The sequence below is a fragment of the Vombatus ursinus genome, unplaced genomic scaffold, assembly GCF_900497805.2.
Source record: "Vombatus ursinus unplaced genomic scaffold, bare-nosed wombat genome assembly UNPS02014781.1, whole genome shotgun sequence".
In the NCBI taxonomy this organism is placed as follows: Eukaryota; Metazoa; Chordata; class Mammalia; order Diprotodontia; family Vombatidae; genus Vombatus; species Vombatus ursinus.
Genome location: NW_020954559.1, coordinates 35,581,191 through 35,604,053, shown reverse-complemented (window position 1 = coordinate 35,604,053; position 22,863 = coordinate 35,581,191). Strand labels below are relative to the sequence as shown.

General features: G+C 36.2%; 1 protein-coding gene across 4 annotated transcripts in view; it reads right to left on the bottom strand.

Annotated features, from left to right (window-relative positions):
* LOC114046191 (rho guanine nucleotide exchange factor 7) overlaps positions 1-22,863 on the bottom strand; it is a 317,431-nt gene that overhangs the window by 167,228 nt on the left and 127,340 nt on the right. For all 4 annotated transcript variants that reach the window (XM_027866432.1, XM_027866431.1, XM_027866434.1 and 1 more), the window contains 2 exons: positions 20,653-20,783; positions 13,883-14,084 (listed from right to left, as the gene is read on the bottom strand). In XM_027866432.1, the coding sequence (XP_027722233.1) occupies positions 13,883-14,084; positions 20,653-20,783 (333 nt within the window). The remainder of the gene's footprint in view (positions 1-13,882; positions 14,085-20,652; positions 20,784-22,863) is intronic.

Here is a 22,863-nt window from a genome sequence, read left to right as displayed (position 1 = left end):
ATTTATTGTTGGTAAAAACTGATAACAATAGCTAAAATTTACTTTATCTTTAAGTTTGCAAAGTGCTTTACATACATTACCTAAAGTGATCCTCACAACAAACCTGTGAAGTATATGCTATTATGAACACAACTTTACAGGTAAGGAAACTGAGATTGAGAGTTTAAAAAAATTTTCCCAGAATCACACATCTACTAAGTATCTGTGGCAGGATTTGAACTCAGACCTTTTTGACTACAAGTCCAACATTCTAATTATTATGTCACTTAACTGAAAATTAGCAGACTTTTTTTAGAAAGCCATCTAGAAATTTACAATAAGAATCAAGAATAAAATCATAGTTTTTACCTCAACAACTGCATTTTTGTATATGTACTCTCAATCTCATCATAAAAGGGGGACACAGAAGCAATGTTTAAAAATACAATGTCCCAAAAGTCTTTGTGCAGTTTTAAGCTATAAAGTGTAAGCAACTGTGCTATAAAGTTATAAAGTCTAAAACTGCAAGAATACTTGGAACACCCTATAGAAATCAGCATTTATATGAATGCAAAAACCACAGGATAGCAACACAATGGAATATTATTGTATCATTAAAATGACAGTTATGAAAAACAAGTTTGGAAAGATTTATATAATAAAATGTGAAGGAGAAAATGTATATGTACAGATGTGTGTATGCATGTATGTGTGTATGTATGTATGCATGTGTATCCCTCTGACTACATGAAAGGAAAAATGCATAGAGGGAAAAGAACAAAACAAAGATAAAGGAGTAACCAATAAGCAGTAATAAACATTGAGATATTTAATTTTATTCATACTACAGCCTCAGTCTTAAATGTGTGCTTAATTATTTTTGTTGTTGTTTACTTAAGTGTATAACAAACTTTATTTTAATTTTTATTTAAAAGGCAGAGGACAAAGGCAGACAATTGAGGAAAAATACAAAACAAGAGGGAAGGTTCAATGGGAATGAGCATCGGTGAGACTAAAACATCATGAGCTGAGTTTTGATAAATGTCAAAAATGATAAAAAGGATTTCTTTGCTTATGTAGAAGACAAGCAGAAAATTAACGAATGGATAGACAGGATCCCTGCTTGGTTTGGATGACTATGAAATGAAAGGGGGACTATTTAGTTCCTATTTTGTTTCTCTTTTCTCCACCAACAAAAATTATCTTCACACACACACACACACACCCCCCCTCAAAAAAAGGGGGCTAAATAGGAAATAAAACCCAAGATAAATCAGTAGCTATTAAGAGGCTATCCAGCTGCCCTCAATGAGTTCAAAACACATTGACTGATTAAATGAACGAAATCCCAGAATAATGAAAATTTTGGACATGACTGCTAAACCCATGTTAGTCATTCTTTTTTTAAAAATAATTTATTTTTAGTTTTCAACATTCACTTCTGTAAGATTTTGAATTTTAAATTTTCTTCTCCTTTCCCTTCCCCTCCCCCCCAAGATGGCGTGCAATCTGACACAGGCTTTAGAAGGTTTTTTTTGGTTTGGTTTTGTTTGGTTTTTAAGCAATCAAGGTTAAGTGAATTGCCCAGGGTAACACAGCTATTAAGTATCCAAGGCCAAATTTGAACTCAGGTCCTCCTGACTCTAGGGCTGGTGCACTAACCACTGCACCACCTAGCTGCCCCCTAGTCCTTCTTGACAAGACAAAGAATGAGTGATGCCATTAAACTAGAGCCATGAAATGTTATTGATCCTATACCTAGAACTGAAAGAGGCCTCAGAAGTCACTTATTGCAAACCCCCTCATTTTACAGATGAGGACACTAGTTAGGGGAGATTAAATGAAATGCCCAAGGTCACAGAAGTAAAGAGATAAGAGGTAGGATTTGAACAGAGGTCTTTTAACTCTAGAGCAATTGAGTATACTTTCCACTGTAATATGTAGCTTCTCTTCCCAAAAATGAAAGTAGATATTAATGTAGCACAGATATGGCACAGAACCCCCACTTCTTCTTCCTTCTCTCTCTCTCTCTCTGGGGCCTAGCTCTCTCATCTCATCTGAATCCACACTGAGAGGTGGTGTTGTTACCCAAATGAGTGGCTACCATGCTGTAACTCAAGATGGTAAGTCATGAGTGGTAACCCTGGTATGGGGGAAGATATAGATTAGAGAGAGAGAGAGAGAGAGAGAGAGATACACACACACATACATACACACACCTAAAACTTACAATTATAGCTCCTGAGCTCCCAATGGTGTGTTTCTCATTTAAACAAATAAGCCAAGATGACACAATGGTGTCAATAAGAGGTAACGATCACCTAATCATAAAACATTTACTAACAGAAAGCAAAACAATTCTAATCATTAAAATAACATGCTACCCAAACACCTAAGTCATACTCTTCTGCCAAAACACAGGATCCATGAGCAGGTACACACTTACATAAACCTATCAAGGAGGCACATAAGTAAAGAAACTCATGCATGTACCCAAGGCAACTCACAACTATGGACTCCAGTCACTGATTTTAGAGAATAATCGGCACAAGGTCACCTACTGTTACTCTCCTAGGTCCCTCTGATTTTCTGGATAAAGCTGTTACTCTCTACTCTCAGGACACTGAAGCAATGTTAAATTTAGCAAAGAAAGCCTTAAGCCTAGGATCTGCATTGTTTCCTAGGTCTGTTCTCTTAGCTGGGCACTGAAGCACTGAAAAGGAGTTCCCTTACGTCTGTGATCCGAAAAGCTATTCACATCTGTTCTCTGAGCTTTGAAGGGTATGCTCTTCCGGAGCAATATAGGGCAGTAAAGAGCAATGTAGTCAAGCCTTTGGTTTTTCCCACTCTCAACCATAGATGGCCCTAAGGAGCAAGTCAACCTTGCTCCAGTCTGCTCTAAACAACACAGGATTGTTCTTTCTCCAATTAACTCCAAAAACAGAGCTTACTTCCAATCAGACCAGGATCTTTGCAACTGTAGAGCCAGTCTATCTTGATAGCTGATCTCTGCCAATGGAACATCTGCAGGGACTGAAAGGAGCCAAGATAAGGCATCAGGGTAGGAAGCACTAGTACATGAGGGGAACCAGGCAATCCCTAAACTAGCACAGGATACAGGAACAGGTGTCATCTGGCAGATCTGTTGCCCACCATCTGTTTCCAGTTTGGACTTGAGGGGCATCTGCAGAGAAGGGAGGTGGAGGGGAGTGATCACTGACGGTGCCCTAGCTATGTATTAAGTAACGAAGAAGTTCAGAAGCAAAAAGTAACTGGCTTTGATCCTAAGAACAGAGTAATCAATCAATCTACATTTATTAAGAGCCTACTATGTGCCAGTTACTGTGCTAAGCACTGGGGATACAAAAGAGACTCAATTCTAGCTTCCAGTCCAGGGTGGAAACCTACAGTGGAAAAACCAGGGCAGGAGAGTCCCAGACCAAAGGGACGCATGTAGTTCTGCCAGCAGCAGCAGTGTACTAAACCTCCCAATGAGAGACAAGCCAACAGACCTGGGTCAGGGACTTTCAGGGCTCAGAACAGGAGAGCAACAAGCAGAATTTGCCCCAGATCACATCACTATGGTAGCACTTAAGTGTGAAGACCCTGCTTCCTAAGTTGAGAAAGCAGCAGAAGGATGTAAGAGGATATAAGCTCAGACCAGACTTACCCTCTAGAAATCAACAAAGCCCAACACTGACCATAAACTCCTATCATTCTATCTCTCACTATGTCTCAGACTTCCTATATCTATTCTGTTGTCCTCTTAGAGATATTCAAACCTTCTAACTCCTCAATGGCCATTACCAATATTTGTCCTATCACCACTCATTTCTTGCCAAACTCCAGCCCCGGATTAGTCACACCCTACTATACCCTCTGCATTTTCTACTTAATGGAGCTGGAGAAAGTCAGACAACCACACTGACTGAAGAGACAAATTTATGTTATTTAATTTCAACTGTGCCCTCATTGTAGCAAGTCAATCTTTCTGTTCTTCCCTAAGCCTCTATTTCACTCCCAAAGGAAGGTATTCCAAGTCTTCTCTTTTCTCAAGCCTATCATAGCTCCCCTCACTACTACCATCTTCACCTGATGTCTGTACCTTTTACCATTACTTAGAAAATTGAGGCCATTCACCATAAGCTACCTCTTCTCCCTTTCTCAAAACTACTTAACATCATCCATCCTCCCCACTTTCAATCCCCAACCTTCTCCTTTTCTCCAGTTACTGACAATGCCAGCTCTTAATACCATGTGTCAGAGGGAGTACCCTCCTGTCTTCTCCAGCAGGCTGCCCCCAAATCATCCCTTTTCTCTATAATCTCAATACTGGTTCCTTCCGTACTACCTTCAAACACGCCCAAATCTCCCTCATACTTTAAAAAAAAAAATTGCATCAGACTTCATTATCCAAAATATCATCCTTTATCTCTCTTTCCTCTCTCAGACAAACTCCTAAAAAAGTTACCTACACACATTGCCTCCACTTCTCTTACTTATTCTTGAACTTTTTGTGTAAGCTGGCTTCTAATGTCATCAAAGTGCTCTCTTCAAAACTAACCATGATCTCTTAATTGCCAAATCTAATGGTCTCTTCTCAGTTCTCAACCTATTTGACCTCTTTATAACATTAGACACTGTAGACCTCTTTTGTAAATAAATGCAATGCAAAAGAACATGTCTTTTGCTTTCCCTATACAAAGTTGTCTTTCACTAGTCATTATCTGCAAGTCATACTGTCTCTCCCAGTCATTACACAAAGTATTAAAGAGAAATTATTTTATCCTCTGAGACTCCTCCTAATACTTGGGAATCTAAAGCTGTATTCCAAAGCTATAACAGATCTGTAATTACGGCCAGCAGCAAAAACTCTAAACCAGACATCAAAAAGTGCCAACAATTCTACTCTTTCAGGAGATAGAAACAACTTAGCAACGACTTGGCAAGAATAATTGGCTTAAAAAATAAACTTACCACGTGGCTTGCTTCTTCAACTCATTGGCCATGCCCCTAAGTGAACACCTTCCTCACTCACTTCAATCCTTCTCCTTCCCAATGATGACCTATCAGCATTAACCTTGCATTGTTCTAGGGTCTCTTCTTAACCACCTGCCTGCTTCTGTCTGTGTCTCTATCTCTGTAGAGGTGAGGGGGAATTCCTCTGATTCATTTAACATTTTGTGAGTACCAGTACAGCCTTCAAAAGGTCCATCTGCTATTCCTTCACTAACAGAACCAGCTTAGCTCCTTTTCAAATAATACATTCCCAGAATGATGTCCCCAAGGCCTTCTTGTAAGTTGTCATATGCTATATCTCCTTTAAAAAAGAAGCCTCTTATAAAAGAGGGAAAATTGTGAATACAGTAAAGAATGGGCACTAAATTAATTTCCCTTAACTCTTTCTCACTATCAAATTATTATTAAAAAAAAATCATTGCATTAAAGCCCGAAAGGATCATTTAGGACAATCACTCATTGAAAGAATACCTTCTACCACATCTTGAATGGATGGCTACCCCTGCCTCTGTCTGAATTTAATGATGGGAAGTTCATTTAGAGATGGGAAGTTCACTACCTAGGAAGACCTACATAAGCATCAGTTAAGGTGCAGGTTGTCCATAAAAAGACAATGGGCAATGATCAAATCAATGAGGTAGATGTAAAAAAAAAAAATTAACTTTTACTGAATAAAAAAATCTCAACAAGGATATATAAACACTCAGCAAGGATATAACTTTGACAAGTACAGCTCTCTACATCGCCACCTATAAGAATGCACACAGGTTGGTAACATAAATGGCCCAGAAAAGAATTCAGATAGTCCATTAGGTACAAAGAGCTACATCCGCTCAACAATTTATCAAAAAGTGGACACTAATTCATTTTTCCCACTCTCATTTGGGGTCTCCATGCTTTACATATGCTTTAAGTCACCGATGTCTGGTCTAAGGCCTAGGAAGAACAAATAATATGTGAGACACAACTTATTCCATGTTGTTGTTATTCAGTTGTTTCCAGTCATGTTTAACTCTTCATGACCCCAGTTGGGGTTTTCTTGGCAAAAATACTGGAGGGGTTTGCCATTTCCTTCTCCAGCTCATTTTACAGATGAAGAACTGAGGCAAACAGGGTTACACAGCTAATAAGTGTCTGAGGCCAGATTTGAACTCATGAAGATGAGTCTTCCTGACTTCAGGTCTGGCACTCTATCCACTGTGCGACCTAGGTGCCCTTTATTCCATTACAGCGTCCGTGAAAGGCAGAAATGCATTTTATTTACCTCAGCACCTTCCCTAGCACCTAGCATAGTACTCTGCACTAAGCAGGTCCCTACTAAATGTCTGCTGAATTGAAATGAATCCCATTTTTGAAAGGTTCTGTTATTAGAAAATTCTTCCTCATGTTAGCTGCCTTTCTGTACCTTTCCATCCATGTCTCTCACCTTCTTTAAAATTCTACTTAAAAATCTTAGCATGTTTCTTTTACATCACTCTATATCTGATATTTGAGACTATTGCAATAAGCTCAAATTTCGCCCAATGACCAACAAATATTGTCAAGAATTACTCTATCATAGTCAAGTAAAAAAAGGCCCCAAATAATTTTTAAAAAGAGAAGTCTACTGATATTTCCATTAGGTTTTTCTAATTTGTATACTTTGGCATGTATTATTATAATTAAAAATTATATCTGCATGTTGTCAGAAAGAAAAGAATCTCATTCCATTCCATTAAACAACTCAATAAGGAAACACTTCCACATAATTCAGGTAAAAATAAGGTAAGAGAAAGACAGCAAAGAGTACTATACCCCTTTAAAATCCAAAGCAGGCTTAAGTGGAAGGCACAGAAAAACAAACACAGTCTCATGTGAAGTAATATCTGTCTATTTATCTATTGATCTGCTGTTAATAGATACATATACGTACATATAGTTATATAATTACAAAAATGCCTGCTCTTCAAAAACAAGAAAGGAAATAGAATAAGTACATACGGTTCAACAAAGACAATGACACTAAATAATGGTCTATTAAGCCAAAGGCTTACAACGTAATTATTTTAATTGACTCCAAGCCCTATTACTAATGGCCATTAAAAAAAAAAATACTGAACTATGTCTATCTATAAGAATACAGATATAAAGAAAGAAACTTACATTCATGTACAATGCCTTCACATTTACTAGGTCATTTGACAAACAGCTATTAAGTGAACACTATATGCAAAACACTGTTAAGTGTCATCAGAGCTAAAAAGATGACTAAGACATAGTATCTGCCCTCATGGAGCACAAAAGATAGTAAATATCTGGTAGAAAAGATAATAAATATATCTAGAATATGAAGTATCATGTAACATTTCCAACTAGATGTTCCAGAGCCATCTTAAACTCAACATGTCTAAAACTGAACTCATTCTTCCCCCTAAACAGGTGAAACTCAAATGAGCTCATGGATATAAAGTACTTTGCAAACCTTAAAACTTTATGTAAATGACTGTTTAGCATTATTAATATTACTACTAGTATTATTATTATTATCAGCCTGCAGTCACCAGGCTTACAGTCTTGATGATGACTTCATTCCCTGAGCCTTCTATTGCACCTCTACAATATTAATAATGTAAGGCAAAGGCATGTTGGTAAATATTTAACAACTAGGCTCTCGAGAAGGAAAGAAAAAATGTATGTCCATATACTTTTAAGTTTGATCTCCATTATTATCACTTTCTTAAGCCTAAACAATAAATAAAACAAAAAATCAAGCCTTGATATGGAGCAATCGGCATTTCTGATGTGTAAATGCTCACATTGAAAATCTGACCACTAACTTGCTGCTTAAAACTGGCTTCAAGACATCCTTGTTCTAAACCATCCCCCTCTTCCATCCTTCTTTATTTCTGTTAAAGGCACCACCATCCTTCCCATGTCTCAGGTTTGTAATCTACCCAATATCCTGGACATCCAACTTGCCCTCACCCAAGATCTTCAATCAGTTACCACATCTTGCCATCCCTACCTCCACAATGCCTTTTGTATCTGACCCCTTTTCTCTACTTTCATAGCTACCACCATATCTTAGACTAGGGGTAGGGGACCTGCAGCCTTAAGGACACATGTGGCCTTCTAGGTCCTTAAATGTGACCTTTTGACTGAATTCAAACTTTACAGAATAAATTCTTTTATTTTTTGCAATACATTTTTGTTCATCTTTTATGTTTTCATTTTATTTTTAAAATACCAAAGAATAAAATAAGTTTCAACAAAATAATCCTCCCAGATTGACTGGCACAATTAGAACATTAGTAAGCCATAAGGGCTAAATTGATGGCTGTTACACTCATTATTTAGTTTCAACTTTCCCACTGACTGGTGCCACTCCTCCATGAGGCTGGTTGGCGAGAGTTTATGGGGGTCGAGTACGCCAGTCTGTTATCAGCTTTTGATGACAGTACACTGTGTTTCTGTTTGAAGTGGAATTTGTGAGTAATTGCACAGCTCGACAGTATTTTTTTAATTCTGTCTGCTTAACAGCCCATCATGTCAAAGATGACCAAGAGAATGCTGAAGGAAGAAAACAGATTTTTTAATGAGGATTGGAAATTGCAATATCTTGCTTCTGCTAAAGATAAGATGATTTGCTTGCTTTAAAATACTGCAACATCAACATTAAAGAAATTCAATGCTCACTAGTATTATAACACTCATAAGGACCACATATATTTTAAATTAGAGGGTGAGGCATGAAAGGTTGTATTGCAGAAATTAAAAGATGAAAAGCAAAAGCAAAGATAATTCTTTTTTTTTTTTTGTGAGGCAATTGGGGTTAAGTGACTTCCCCAGAGTCACACAGCTAGTGAGTATTACGTGTCTGAGGCTGGATTTGAACTCAGGTCCTCCTGAATCCAGGAGCTGTTACAGACCTATTAATTGGAGAATACAATGAAAGGTTCACTGACTTTGAGAATCATGACATCACACTCAAATTAGCATTTCAGCCTCACCTGCTCTATCCACTGCACCACCTAGCTGCCCCAAAGATAATTCTTTCAAGCAGCAGTAAGACCTGCAGATAATGTCACTGAAACAACTTATAAAGCAGCTTATATACTCAGGGAAAAAATGGAAGCCATTCAGTGATGCAGAAATTGTGAAAGAATGCATTGTCATAGTTGCAGGATGCTTAGACCCTGAAAACGTTTCAAAGTACAAACAAGTGCCTTTTTCAGGAGAACCATCACTGATCAGCAGCATGAATTAGCCTTCAACTTAACAGAACAACTTCATGCAATACTTCAAAAGGAAAATATATATTATTCAATTGCTTTGGATGAATCAACTGATACTACTGACTCAGCAGAGGTTTTATTCTTCATTTGGGTCATAACATAAGATTTGAGTTTTTTTGCTACAAAGAGTTACTCACTTTGGCACTACTGTGAACAGAACACGGGTAATAGGCATCTTCAACAACTTTCAAGATAAATGTCGTGAAGTTGGACTGAATTTAGTAAATTTAGTGAGTGTATGTACAGATAGTGCACATTCCGTGACAGGAAACCATGAAGCATTTACTGCACAGATACAAAAAGTATTAACAGATCCAGATGCTCTCATTTCTTTTCATTATATCTTGCATCAGCAAAATCTCTGTGCTAAAGCTATTTTAAGTGAACTTCATTTTATGTGAACTTTACAAGTTCTAAGTATTGTTAACTATATTCATGCAAATGCAACATGGCATTGTCAGTTTTGAAGCATGCTAAAGTTGAACGATGAGGTATTCAGTGTGGATTTGCAGTATCATTCTAAAGTGCGTTGGCTATGCAGAGAGAGGTGTTAGCCAAAATTTTATCTCTGTGAGAACAGATAATTAAATTTTATGAAGAACAGAATCTGCTATGTGAATTACTGAAAGAATATTTCTACAGAAATACTGCATTTCTGTGTGATATCATGTCAAATCAAAACAACTTGAATATGTCTGTGCAAGGTAAAACTAAGTCTATATATGATAATGTGGCAAAAAATCCAAGCATTTCAAAAAAATCTATCTTTTTTCAAAACACTTCTTCAAAAGGAAATTTCAGATCAACATTTTCCCCAATTAGCAAAGGTCCTTAATGAGCAGGATGATATATGCGAATCATTTGAAGAATACGCAGCTGTTATAAACCTATTAATTGGAGAATACAATGAAAGGTTCACTGACTTTGAGAATCATGACATAACACTCAAATTAGCATTTCAGCCTCACCTAGTTGAAATCATCACCAAGGCACCTAAGGAACTACAGATGGAATTGATTGAGCTCTCAGTACATGACATTTTAAAGTCATTGTTTGATACTAAGAAAGATCCAACTGAAATAATGGAAAAATGCAGAATACCCACACCTTCAGCAACATGCCTGAAAAATGCTTTTTTGCTTTTTAACCACTTATCACTGTGAATCTACATTCTCCTACCTAACCCAAATTAAGATGCCCTTAAGGTCACAAATGACTGATACCCATCCAGAGGATCAACTGAAACTATGGACCTCCATGCTGCAACCAAATATTCAAATGTTTTCCAACAAAAAGCAGACACAACAAAGTCATTAAAAGGTCAGTTAACTTTAGAATTAAGTTTTCATTTTTTGAAATTATTAAGCACATAGTAGTTAGATTTTTACAAAATAATGTACATTTTCAAGTGTATCTAATGGAAGTTTTTTGAAAGCAGCCTTTTTGATTATAGCTAAATATTAATGTGGCCTTCCAAAATGAAAAGGTTCCCCCACTCCTGTTTCAGATTCTCATCACTTCTCACCTAAATTAGTGCAATAGCCTTCCAATGACTCTCCCAACTTCGAGTCTCTCTCTACTCCAGAGTATGTTACACACTGCTGCAAAAATAATTTTCCTTAAATGCAGATCTGACCATGTAACTACATTCCTCAACTAACCCAAGTGACTTCCTATTACATCTAGGATAAAATATAAATTCTACTGCTGAACTTCTAAAGCAATACATAACATACCCCAAACTATCTTTAAAGCCTCATATCACTACCCCTACTGCAATCTGTGATTCATCCAATCTGGCTTTCTCTCTGTTCCTTACACATGATATTCCATCTCCAATTTCTGTGCCTTACTAACTGGCTGTCCCTCATGCCTGGAATCTCTCCCTCCTAACTTCAATTTCATGGAGTCCCTCCTCTTCCCTTAAAATAAAGCTCAAGCACCATCTTTTATATGAAGCCTTCCCTGTTCTCCCCAGCTATTAGTGCCCTCCCATACAAAATATCCTGTATTGAACTTTTTGTATTATTTTTGTATTTATCAATTTCTCTCTCTCTCTCTCATTAGAATACAAACTGTCAGTAAACAACGTTTTATTCTTTGTACTGGTACCCCCAGACTAACCCAGTGCCTGGGACAAAGGAAACAAAAAAGCAGTGGCATGTCTGGGAAACAAAAAATATTCTATTTTGGCTTGACGGTAGGGTATGCAAAAGAATATAATGAGAAATGACCTAAGAGTATTTTTAAGAGTGCTTTACATCTCCGTCTCAAATTCTTCCATCTCTTCTTCTCAAACACTAAAAAGTATGTGTTCCCCAAACTATCCTGTCTTTCTACACTCTCTTTAGTGATCTCAATCAAGCCCATGGCCTTAAAAAAATCACCTCAATACAAATTACTTTATTTCAGCCGTCACCTCTCCTGAGGTCCAGACCCATGTCTTTAGAGTTCCTACCTTGTACCTCATACTTACCATGTCCCACTGGCACCTCAAACTTGATATGTCCATTAATAAGTTTCTGTAAAACTCTGTCCTCCTTCTGATTTCACTATTCACTATCGTCTACCCAGTCGGTCAATTTCCAAACAGTATTTATCATCTTTGACTTCTCTCTCTTCCCCATCTCTTTTGTCTAATCAGTCATGGAGTGTATTAAAGTCTATGAAATCTACCTGCAACACAGTTTTTGCTTCTAAACTCTCTGTCATCAGTGCCATTACTCTAGTACAAACTGTCATTACCATCCAAATGAACAGGGAGTTGTGCACCTCTAAAATGTATTCCTATATACACCCTCTCTTTTCCTCTTTAAATCATCATTCATACTCCTTTTCTTGCCTTTGCTTGAAACCGATAATTCTCTACTGCCTATCGAAAAGTTAAAATTCCTTACCCTAGAAGCTATAGTCCTCTACAACCAAGCACCATCATACCTAGCATGATGCAGTAGAATGACCAGTGGACTTAAAATCAGAAGACTAGGGTTCAAATCCTAGCTTTGCCATTTACTAGGCATGTGACTGTGAGCAAAAGCATACTATCTTCTTTGAGAGTTCCAGATGCCCATCTGCAAGATAAGTAGGGCTAGACTCTTGTAAGACTTCTCTACCTCCTTTCAGAATTTTATATTCCTTCAAATTTTGTGTTGACTTTTGCATCTTATTTCATGCTATTCATCAACATGTTCTTCCTACTTCAACCAAACTGGATTATTAGTCATCTCCTCCTGCATGGTACACAGCACTTTTCTACCCCTTTGCCTTTACTCATCCCTTTGGAATAAATCCTTGTCCTCAACTGCTGCATTTCTACCCATTTTTTAAAGTTCAATTCAAGGGACAGCTATGTGGCACAGTAAACAGAGCACCGGCCCTGAAGTCAGCAGGACCTGAGTTCAAATCCAGCCTCAGACCAAACACTTGACACTTACTAGCTGTGTGACCCTGGGCAAGTCACTTAACCCAATTGTCTTTAAAAAAAGAAAAAAGGAAAAGGAAAAAAAAAGTTTAACTCAAAGGCCACCTCTCTCTAGTAAGCCTTCCCTGATACCCCAAATCAGTAATGACCTTTACCCTTTCAGAGGAGATCCAATACTTAGCTTACATCTTTACCACATACATATTGGGTATGACTTTGTATTACAGTTAATTGTGAATGTGTCATATCCTCCTACTAGAAAAGGTTTTCTTAAACTGGAGGCTATGCAATTGTTTCTTGCAGTTTTTCGGGTTTGTTTGGTTTTTTTACTATTTTGATAGCAGTATTTCAATATAATTGGTTTACTTTTAAATCTGTGTATTGGATTTTATGCATTTAACAACATCCTGTGAAGGTGTGCATAAATTTCGTCAGAATTTGGGGCCCATCCATGATTAAAAAAAAAAGTTAAAAAATACTAGACTATTAGCTATAAAAAGGCCAAGAAAGTATCAATATTTTATCTAAACTTGGTATGTCATCCTGAGCCCAGCAAATTGTTCAAACCCCAATGGACATTTAATAAACATGTCAAATTATAAAGGCAATAAGGAGTGACTGGAGAGTTGTAAGGGGTGTAACAATCAAATTTGTACTCAAAGATTAGTCTGGGAATGTTATTACGGATGAATTAGAAAAAGATTGCAGATGAGGAATTTCTCCATCCTGAAAAATGTAGTGTTTGAAATACTACATATAGATTTTTAAATTGTTACTATTATGATAATATCATATATGTAGCTTTTTAGTTCTGCAGCCTATGCACTGATAAGGTATAATAAATTCCACTTAAAAAAAAGAAAACCAGGGGCAGCTAGGTGATACAGTGAGATAGAGCTCTGGCCTTGGAGTCAGGAGACCCTGAGTTCAAATCCGGCCTCAGACACTTGACACTTACTAGCTGTATGACCCTGGGCAAGTCACTTAACCCCGATTGCCTCACCAAAAAAAAAAAAAGAAGAAGAAGAAGAAAAAAGACTAGAACAGAAATATTAAGCCACTTTATCAGTTATTTAAACAGCAGAAAAATGTCTGTTAGTAGCAGATCAAATTAATTATATCTTACTTTCCTTCTGTTCCTCTTTAAGGAAATGACAGTTCTACAAACATGAAAACCTCAAACACTTACCATTTGATTTGATTTCTCGTACATAGTTGCTAGGGAACCAGCCTGTTTTGCCATTGTGAGTGCCCTCCCACCAGCCCCCTTCTTCTACTCTCGTGACATGGATGATGTCTCCTTTTGTAAAAGAAAGTTCATCTTCATTTGTTTGTTGGAAATTAAATTTTGCTCTCACCACCAGTTGATGGTTGCTATTATCCGTCATGTCCTAAAATGAAAGAACAAACATAAGGAAAAGTAAGTCTATTTTTCTATGAAACTGGTACATCTATCACACAAAAGCTTTAAGCAAATTGAAATTGATCCTATTTTAAACTGTGCAAATAGAATGAAGAGAAAACATGTTAGATTTGTTTTATCTTACTTTGTAACCAAATTGATATTTAAAAAAAACTGGATCATAAATCTAGAAGCAACCTGCACCATGCAGTCCAACCCACTTGTTTTACACACATAAGGAAACTGAGACCTAAAGAAAGTCATAGGTACCAAGTGAAAGGGTTGAAATTCAAAACAGTTAGAATTTGAACCAAAGTGCTCTGGATCCAAATAGTGTCCAGTGTTCTTCTTGAAAGAGAAATTTTATTTAAAAATTTTTTTAAAAAGTTTTAACTGTGTACATGTGACCAGATTATGTTGAAAGTATTCCTCTTATTAGGAGCTCTTTGTTTTTAACTTTCAACGTGGTGAGAATTTGATGTGACCACAAGTGAGAATTTGATGTGACCACAATTGCTCAACAGTTCTTTTGAGTTCTTGTGGCTATTAAAGATTTTTTAAATGAAGCTCATTTTATCATTCTCTTCAAAATTACATAATAATTTGTAAAAGGAAATGACACTGGAAATTTCTGTAAGAAAATTAGAGCATTTTGATGAGCTCAGGATTTCATTGGTGTGGGCATCCCTTCATGTAAATTCCATTTAACAGAAAGAAAAGACAAAATTTAAGCCACTTGACCACTCATTCCAACAAATAAAGCAGCAGAAAAAAATTTGGATCAATATAGAACCCAACTGCCTACATGCTATTTTTCATTCTCAACACATAACCGATCCACTTCCTTTTCAGGTCATACATATCGTCTACGTAGTCCATACTATTTCTCACATGAAAATCACCCTTGTTACTTGGAACTTTAAACCAGAAAAATCATGCTGTCCTATGGCTATATAGCATCATCAAGAGACCATTAGTAGCTTTTGTGGCAATAAGCAATTTGGGACCACTGAAAAGCATCATGCAATGCCTCAAGAGATATGTTTCTACCTTCTTATATTTGACTGTGGGTCTGGCTCATTCTTCATGGAAGCAATTAGCTAAGTTGAATATACAAATGGACTAAATCAACAATCTGACCACCCAGCTACATTTCTAAGTCTTGGCAATAAGTGTTCTTCATCCATTTTGTTTTTCCAGTGTGGATGGCTAGGCCAACATCTTTAACACCACTGGTGACTGCTGAATTCAGAGAACTACTGAACAAAGTTATCTTCATGTTTGCATCTTTTATAATCTTACCATATGTGTGAAAGATTCATTTTGAAAAGGCATCAGAATGAATATCAATTTTTTTTAATTCAACAAATATTAGGTACTACAGGATCTTCTACTTTCTCCACCTTTCATTCAGTTGTGACTGTAAAGATGTATTCTGTTGTAGTAGTTTATGAAAGTCTGTCTGTATTCCTTTCTCGTGTTTTCATAATGAATATTTTCAATACGTGCATAATAATATTCAAATAAAGATTTTATAGAGATGAAAAATAAAGCATGTGGGTTTGCAGTTGATGATTATGCTTTAGTCACTTTTTTCTGTCAACAATCCTTTCTACTCTCTTAGAATCTTCTATGAGAATTCTTGAAACCTGATCCATAAAAATGCCTTTAGAGTAGACCTCACCAAAAGATTTCTCTACGTATCTGCTGAGGTTCAGCTGCCCTTCAAGATTTCATCTTCTTAAGACCACTACCACTTCCTCACATAGGATATCTGCTTCCAGAGTGATAAAGTTCAACCAAACATGAAGGTTCCTCCACTGTTCCCAATGAAAACAGATCACTATAAAAATGAAAGTAGTTTGTTCATTTCTCCTTGCAGTATTATCTACAAATTCCTTCAAGTTAATCAAATTTAGCCTATACCAAATCCCAAAATCTCTAAAAGGTAAAAAATGTTCTCATTGACTATTTTTTTCCTTGTTACGTAAGGTAGCCTCTTCTGCAATGTTTTACAAATAGACTTATATTCCAGACCAGTGTTGCTCTTTGCTCTAACGGCTTTTCACTCGTGAAAGTGATTAAATGTTTGCTGACTAGAGTGGTTTCTGGTCTCTTTCAGTATTCTTGTCATGGCAACAACTCTGTATCAGTTAAACTTCTCTAAAAATTGTGATAATCACTTCCCATTTTTTGTATTATACAAATTATTTAAATATATTGCTGTAATTATATTTAAATATAGCTATAACTTCTTTACATCTTCTGGTTTTATTTATAGCCAGAATATCAATAATCATATGACTGAGCTCTTTTAGTAGAGTGTCAACTCCTTTCTTGTTGGACATATAATAGACATTATGATTATGAATAATTTATAAAAATTTGTGATTTCTCAGCACCCTCCGCCTGGTTATACAGCTCCATCACTGTCACTGGAAAGAAGGTTGCACAACTTTGATGCAGAGAGGGGTAATTAGTCTGACGTTTGTCTCCCCAACAAACTGATTCATCTCCTGGTTGACAACATTCTAGTGTTGAGGGACAACAGGTTCTTCTATTCAAATTATCAGGAAACACATTAATATCAGGATGATTAATATTATTAATGTCAGGAACAGTAGTTTTTCATACTAAATTCACAGATGCTCTGGGTAACATCCAAAAGAGTAACAAGGTTCAGTGGAAAGAGAATTGACTTTCAAGTCAAAATATCTTGATTCAAATACTGGCTCTGCCACTTTCTACCTGTTTGACCTTTGGCAAGTCATCTCACTTCTCTGGGTCTCAGCAAGACTGGTTAACTTCCAAGGGCCCTACTAGCTCTAAATCTATGATACTATCAGCTTATGCAAGAACTCCTGAAGATATTTTCCACTGAAATTTTTCTTACGTTTCTTGTTTGTCGAACTATAGACTGAAAATATTAGGAGGATGAAGAACACAGAATCTTCTTCAATTTTGCCTGATTCTTCTCCTCTACAAAAATATCACATCCATTGAAAGTTTTCTCCATCAAGAACTTGCCCTTCTCTAGCAAAATCTAAGTCAAAAGTTATTATTTTTCTAAAACTGTGAGGATCAGCACATAGCAACAAGTACTAATTCCCACCTCCACCTATCTGCACTATCTCATGTGTAAAAACTTTTCCCCCCCAGTTTACCAACTAAATAAGATGAGGCGGGGGGGGAGGGAGAGACTTTCTATATCACACATGACATCTTTAGAACCCACTCTCCTTACTTCATACAGATTTATATCAAAGGACAAATAAAATATATCGTGCTCCCCTAAAACTAGTGTTAAACAATGACACTGTAAAAGCAAGGTAAAGGAAAACAGAATGATGTAAAGAGGGGAAAAAAAGTTTTGGATAAAGAAGGCAGAAGGAAGTTAGCTGGAAAGGAAAACAGGATTGGAAAGGGGAATAAGAAGGACATACAATTTCTTTAAGAAAGAGAAGAGTAAGCAGGGAAGGGAGCAAGTCAAGAAAAAGATAGGGGGGAAAAATGTGTTTCAAATACAATGGATTTCAGAGAAAGAAAAAAAAATGTGGCTCTTTCATAGAGTGTTAGAGATGAAAAACTTAAAAAAGATGAATCTATACAACTGCCTACATTTAAAGATGAGGAAACTGAGACCAAGAAAGTTAAACAACTTGTTCATGTTACAACAAATTAGAAGCAGGGCAGAAACCATAACACTGACTCATGGACAGTGTTCTTCCCCCTACTCCATGTTGTCATCTAAAGTATAGAGAAATCTGAACAACAGCACAGCAATCAGTATTAATTACAAAGACAAAGTCAAGGGATAAATTAGTTGTACTAAAACACTGTTTGTTCCTTCTCCGTTGTCACAGGCATGACTGAAGTACTCTGGTTTTCCTGGGAAGTTACACATATTAGTTACAGAAACATCTAAAGCTTTAGAAATATTAAATTTATTTGGCATTTTTTCCCCTGAAAAACAAAGCTTGCTGGCTCTTATCGACCAATGGGAGTTTGAACCAAGTTCATCAACATGCCAAATAAAACCTGTTGCTAGAAAACTGACAGAATATATACTTTCCTGCTCTTGTAAATTGTCTTTAGAAGTTATCTATACTCCGTGGGGAATATTTTCTGTTTCATAAACTATGATTATTATTCATCAAGTGTCCACTATGATCTTCATTATATTTTCTTCTCTGTAAGCATATCCACAATAACTTCAGGAAATCTGTTTTTTATAAAACACATACGGACCCAATCCTGGTGATAAATTCCAACAACTAAAGGCAACTGTAGCAATTAAGTTAATACATATGCCTTTCCAGAACCAGACAAGGCTGACCATACAAAAGAATCCTGCTACCAGCCAGTTACAAATAGTAAGCATCCTTTAGGATCCACTGTTTTATAATGAATATTATATAAAGCAAGAGTTTAGTTCAAAGAAAATAAACGCTTACAAACCAATTTGCCTCATTCATGAATGTGAAACATGGAAACTTATATTCCTTTTCAGAGTGCCCGATTCCTCTCTTGTAATCCTCTTGGGTGCCTCTAAATCAGACACTGTTATAAAAAACCTCACAAACTGAGCCTCCAGGAAGAGAAAGAAGCAAGATACTTAGAGAGAAAAGAAGAATATAAGAGTTGTGAAGAAAAGAACTGGGAGAAAAGCAAACATAACATACATTTGAAATTTTGTTTCATTCAAAATTAGCTCAGAGTTGTCAAGCAGAAGGCAACAAATATTCTGTTCACAACCTTTCTGGATTTCTTTTATGATCAGACAAAGGCAAATTTTTTTTCAGTGGGATAAACTTCTCTTTAATTTGGAGCCATAATTCTCCCAAAGAAATTCCAAACTTTTCTAGAGAGTTGTGCCCAATAAAATTGAAATTTACTTCAATCAAATTCAGAAACAGGGTGCTACTTTAAGAGGAAAAAAGTACAGCTAAATAGCGAAGAAATGTTTCTAGTCTCCTCTAATTTCTATTGCTGTTGTGGAATCATTTCAGCCATGTCCAACTCTTCGTGACCCCATCTGCCAAGAAGCAGATACTGGAATGGTTTGCCATTTCCCTTTCCCAACTCATTTTACAGATGAGGAAACTGAGGCAAACAGGGTTAAGTGATTTGCTCAGCATCACACAGCTAGTAAGTATCTGAGGCCAGGTTTGAAGTCAGGAAGATGAGTATGCCTGACACCAAGCCTGGCATTCTATCCATTGTGCCACCTAGCTGCCCGTTTTCCATTAGCTGCCTTAAAAAGTGGAGAGGACTATTTTACTTTTCTGCCAATATACCTTATGGATATACTACTGCTTCCTAAAATACTGTGAGATTAATACACTCAAACCATGAAGCTCTTCAAAAACCTTTTAGCACAGCACAGTAAGCTGAGCATACAGTAAGTATTTAAATGTTTATTGACTAATTAATGCTGCCTTTGCCTACCAATCCCCCTTTCTGTCTTAAAGTAGATATTCTAGAAGTATAGTCTAAAGATCAAGTGAAAAACACATTTAGTTAATATCACAACAAAAATCCATCCACATCAACACATACACATGTAATAATATAACTCAGCAAAGTTCTACAATATCGATGCATCTTCTACCATTCACATTTAATGTGACAGTTCATATTTATTTCTGATCTGAAATTGCTTATTTGAAACGTTGAGGAAAACCAGGTACTTGTATTTCATCAAAAACAATCCCATTAATTCAGTAATTTAAAGATGTAAGCTTTGGTTTATTTTGCATGGCAAAGGAGGCAAGTGGAACAGGTAGTTCAGCGTCTTTTGCCCCACTGAAATGGTCTTAAGACCTAAAAATATTTCATTAAAAGATCAGTTTTCATATGAAGTTCTACCTTTTTTCATAATTTTTGGCTAATGCTATGTTTCTTGTTTTTTTCCCTTTACTTTTCACTCTGCCTTTTCCTATTTCATCATTATAGTCATCATTAATGATGACCTTGCCCATTCTGATAATACAAAATCAAATTTTTCTTCACTTAACCCATTCATAATAATTTAGATCTCTTTCCTTTAAAATTTCCCTTAAACTATTTCCTGGCTATCATATGGGTTTTCCTCTTTTACAAAACACAGTCTGACTTATTAAAGCACTTTAAATCATGTTTTTAAGCAGAGAGAAAATGACTGCTGGAGAATTTAGTTTTATAGACCTTAAACATTCATTCTTGTTCTGTCAAAGTGGATTCCTTATTCCAACATTTTAGGGTAAGAGGACATTTATAAAGAGGATTAAAAAGAAAATATCACGCAGTGCTCAAGCACTCTTTTTTATAGAAGATATAAATAAGATGCTATGTGTATACACACATACATACACACACCCACGCATGCACAGGCATGCGCACACACAGACACATGATCTATCCATCAGAATTTAAGGAAACTCTGGGTAGGCATTAGCTCAAAAGAGTTGAAGTACAGAGAAGTCCAAGACACATAACTTTTATTCCTTTACAACACCACATTAATAACATGTGGGTGTGCACACATACAAGTCAGCTTTTGTTTTAATCAAACTTACCAAGCTTCGATACTGGCCCTGGAACAATTTTGAAGTCCGACTGAGTAAAGACTGAGATCCAAGGGAATCAAAGGACTTTATTCGATGAGATGAGGGCCGAGCACATACAGAGTCACTTCCCAGCCCAATGTCTGAAAAGGTTATGCACAAAAAAAAGTTGAAGATATCTGATACTATGCACCTTCACTATGCACTAGACTTTAAAAATAGGACAGCAACATAGGAATACACCAAAGACCTCAACAAAGCAAATCATATATACTATATAATATATAAATTGTATAAATGATTTGCATTCATTCCTCAATTACCTTTCCAGAAATTATCCGTAGCTAACTGCTCGTATCAATCCCTTTCTGGCATAATTTTTCAAGTGTTTGACAATTAAAATTATCCAAGGTATTTCTCAATTTGAAGGATCCTTTGCAATAATTTTCATTAGTTACCCTTCACCTAGGAAATGCAAGCCTCTCCAAACAAAGAGTTTAACAAAGGCAAGAGAGGGTAGCAAACAAAGTCCAAAAGGAAGGACTTATTTGCAACAAAATAAAAAAGATACATGTTTGAAACTAACTGAGGGCAACTACTTTACCTTAGAGTAGATCCTATTCCTTATTAAGTGGGGATTATTTCATTCATTGAATTTGTATCCTCAGTGCCTAACACAGTGCAAGGCATATAGTCAGAGCGTAATAAATACTTGTTGACTGATTTTTAGCCTGGAAGAGACTGACACACTATCCCACAGCTGCAAAGACTCTCACTCATCTGTTAAATGGAGATACCTATACCACTTCGCTTACAGTGTAGTACTCAGGATAAAATGAGATAATACATGTGAAAACACCATACAAAATTAGGCAATTAATTTTGCAGCCTTTGACTCTTTTTCACCACGAACCCCATAATATGCCATTTATTTCATCAAATAGGAAACCAGTAACCTATTGGTAGGAGATAATTCCATGCCTTTTAAGAAAAAAAAATCTTCCCAGACATTCAGACACAAATATCCCTAACAGCTCAGGTCATATTACAACTGTTTCAAAGACCCTATGTCATATAAAGAGAGCAGACATCTTAAAATACCATCCACATTCTCCTTTTTAAAAATACAAAAATATTTCAACAATCTACAATAATGAATGAGCCAAAACTAATCAGATTAAATTTAATCAGGTTAAATGTAAAGTCTTGAACTTGGTTTTTAAAAGTTAATTATCTGGTAAAGAATTGGAAATTGAGGGGATGCCCATCAACTGGGGAATGGCTGAACAAGTTGTGGTATATGAATGTAATGAAATACTATTGTGCTATAAGAAATGATGAGCAGGCAGACTTCAGAAAAACTTGGAAAGATGTATATGAACTGATGCTGAGTGAAGTGAGCAGAACCAGGAGAACACTGTACATAGTAACAGCCACATTGTGCAATGACTAACTTTGATAAACTTAGCTTTTTTTAGCAATGCAAAGATCTAAGACAACTCCAAAAGACTCATGATGGAAAATATTCTCCACATCCAGAAAAAGAACTATGGAGTCTGAATGCAGATCGAAGCATATTATTTAAATGCTTTTTTTTTGTTTGTTTCTTCTTTCTCATGGTTTCTCCCACTAATTCTTCTTTACGACATGACTAATATGAAAATAGGTTTAATACGAGTATTCATGTTGAGCCTGTATCAATTTATGCACCATCTTGGGGTGAGGGGAGGGGAGAGATGGGGAGAAATATGGAACTAAAAATCTTATGGAAGTGAATGTTGAAAACTAAAAATTAATTAATTTTAAAAATAGAGGAAAAACAAAAAAAAGTCAATTATACAAGTATAGAATTGGAAAAGTTAAAAAGTACTTTGTATAAAAAAAGCCTAGAACTTTTAGAAACTGACAAGCTCAATATATGAATCAACAGTGTTAACATGGCAGTCAAAAATGTTCATGTGACTTTAGGCTACACTTACAGAAGCACAGTTTCCAAAATAAAAAAAAGTGAGATTATATAGTTCCACTATACTCTGCCCTGGTCAGATTACATCTGGAATACTGTGTTCAGTTCTAGGTAATTTGTTTCAGAAAGGACCATTAACAAAATGGTCAAAGCCCACCTTTAGCACTACCTTCCTATCTCACCCACCCCCTAGCTATTAGTGCCTTCCCACTCCAAAACTTGTATTTATTTTGTACATACTATTCAAATACAAAATG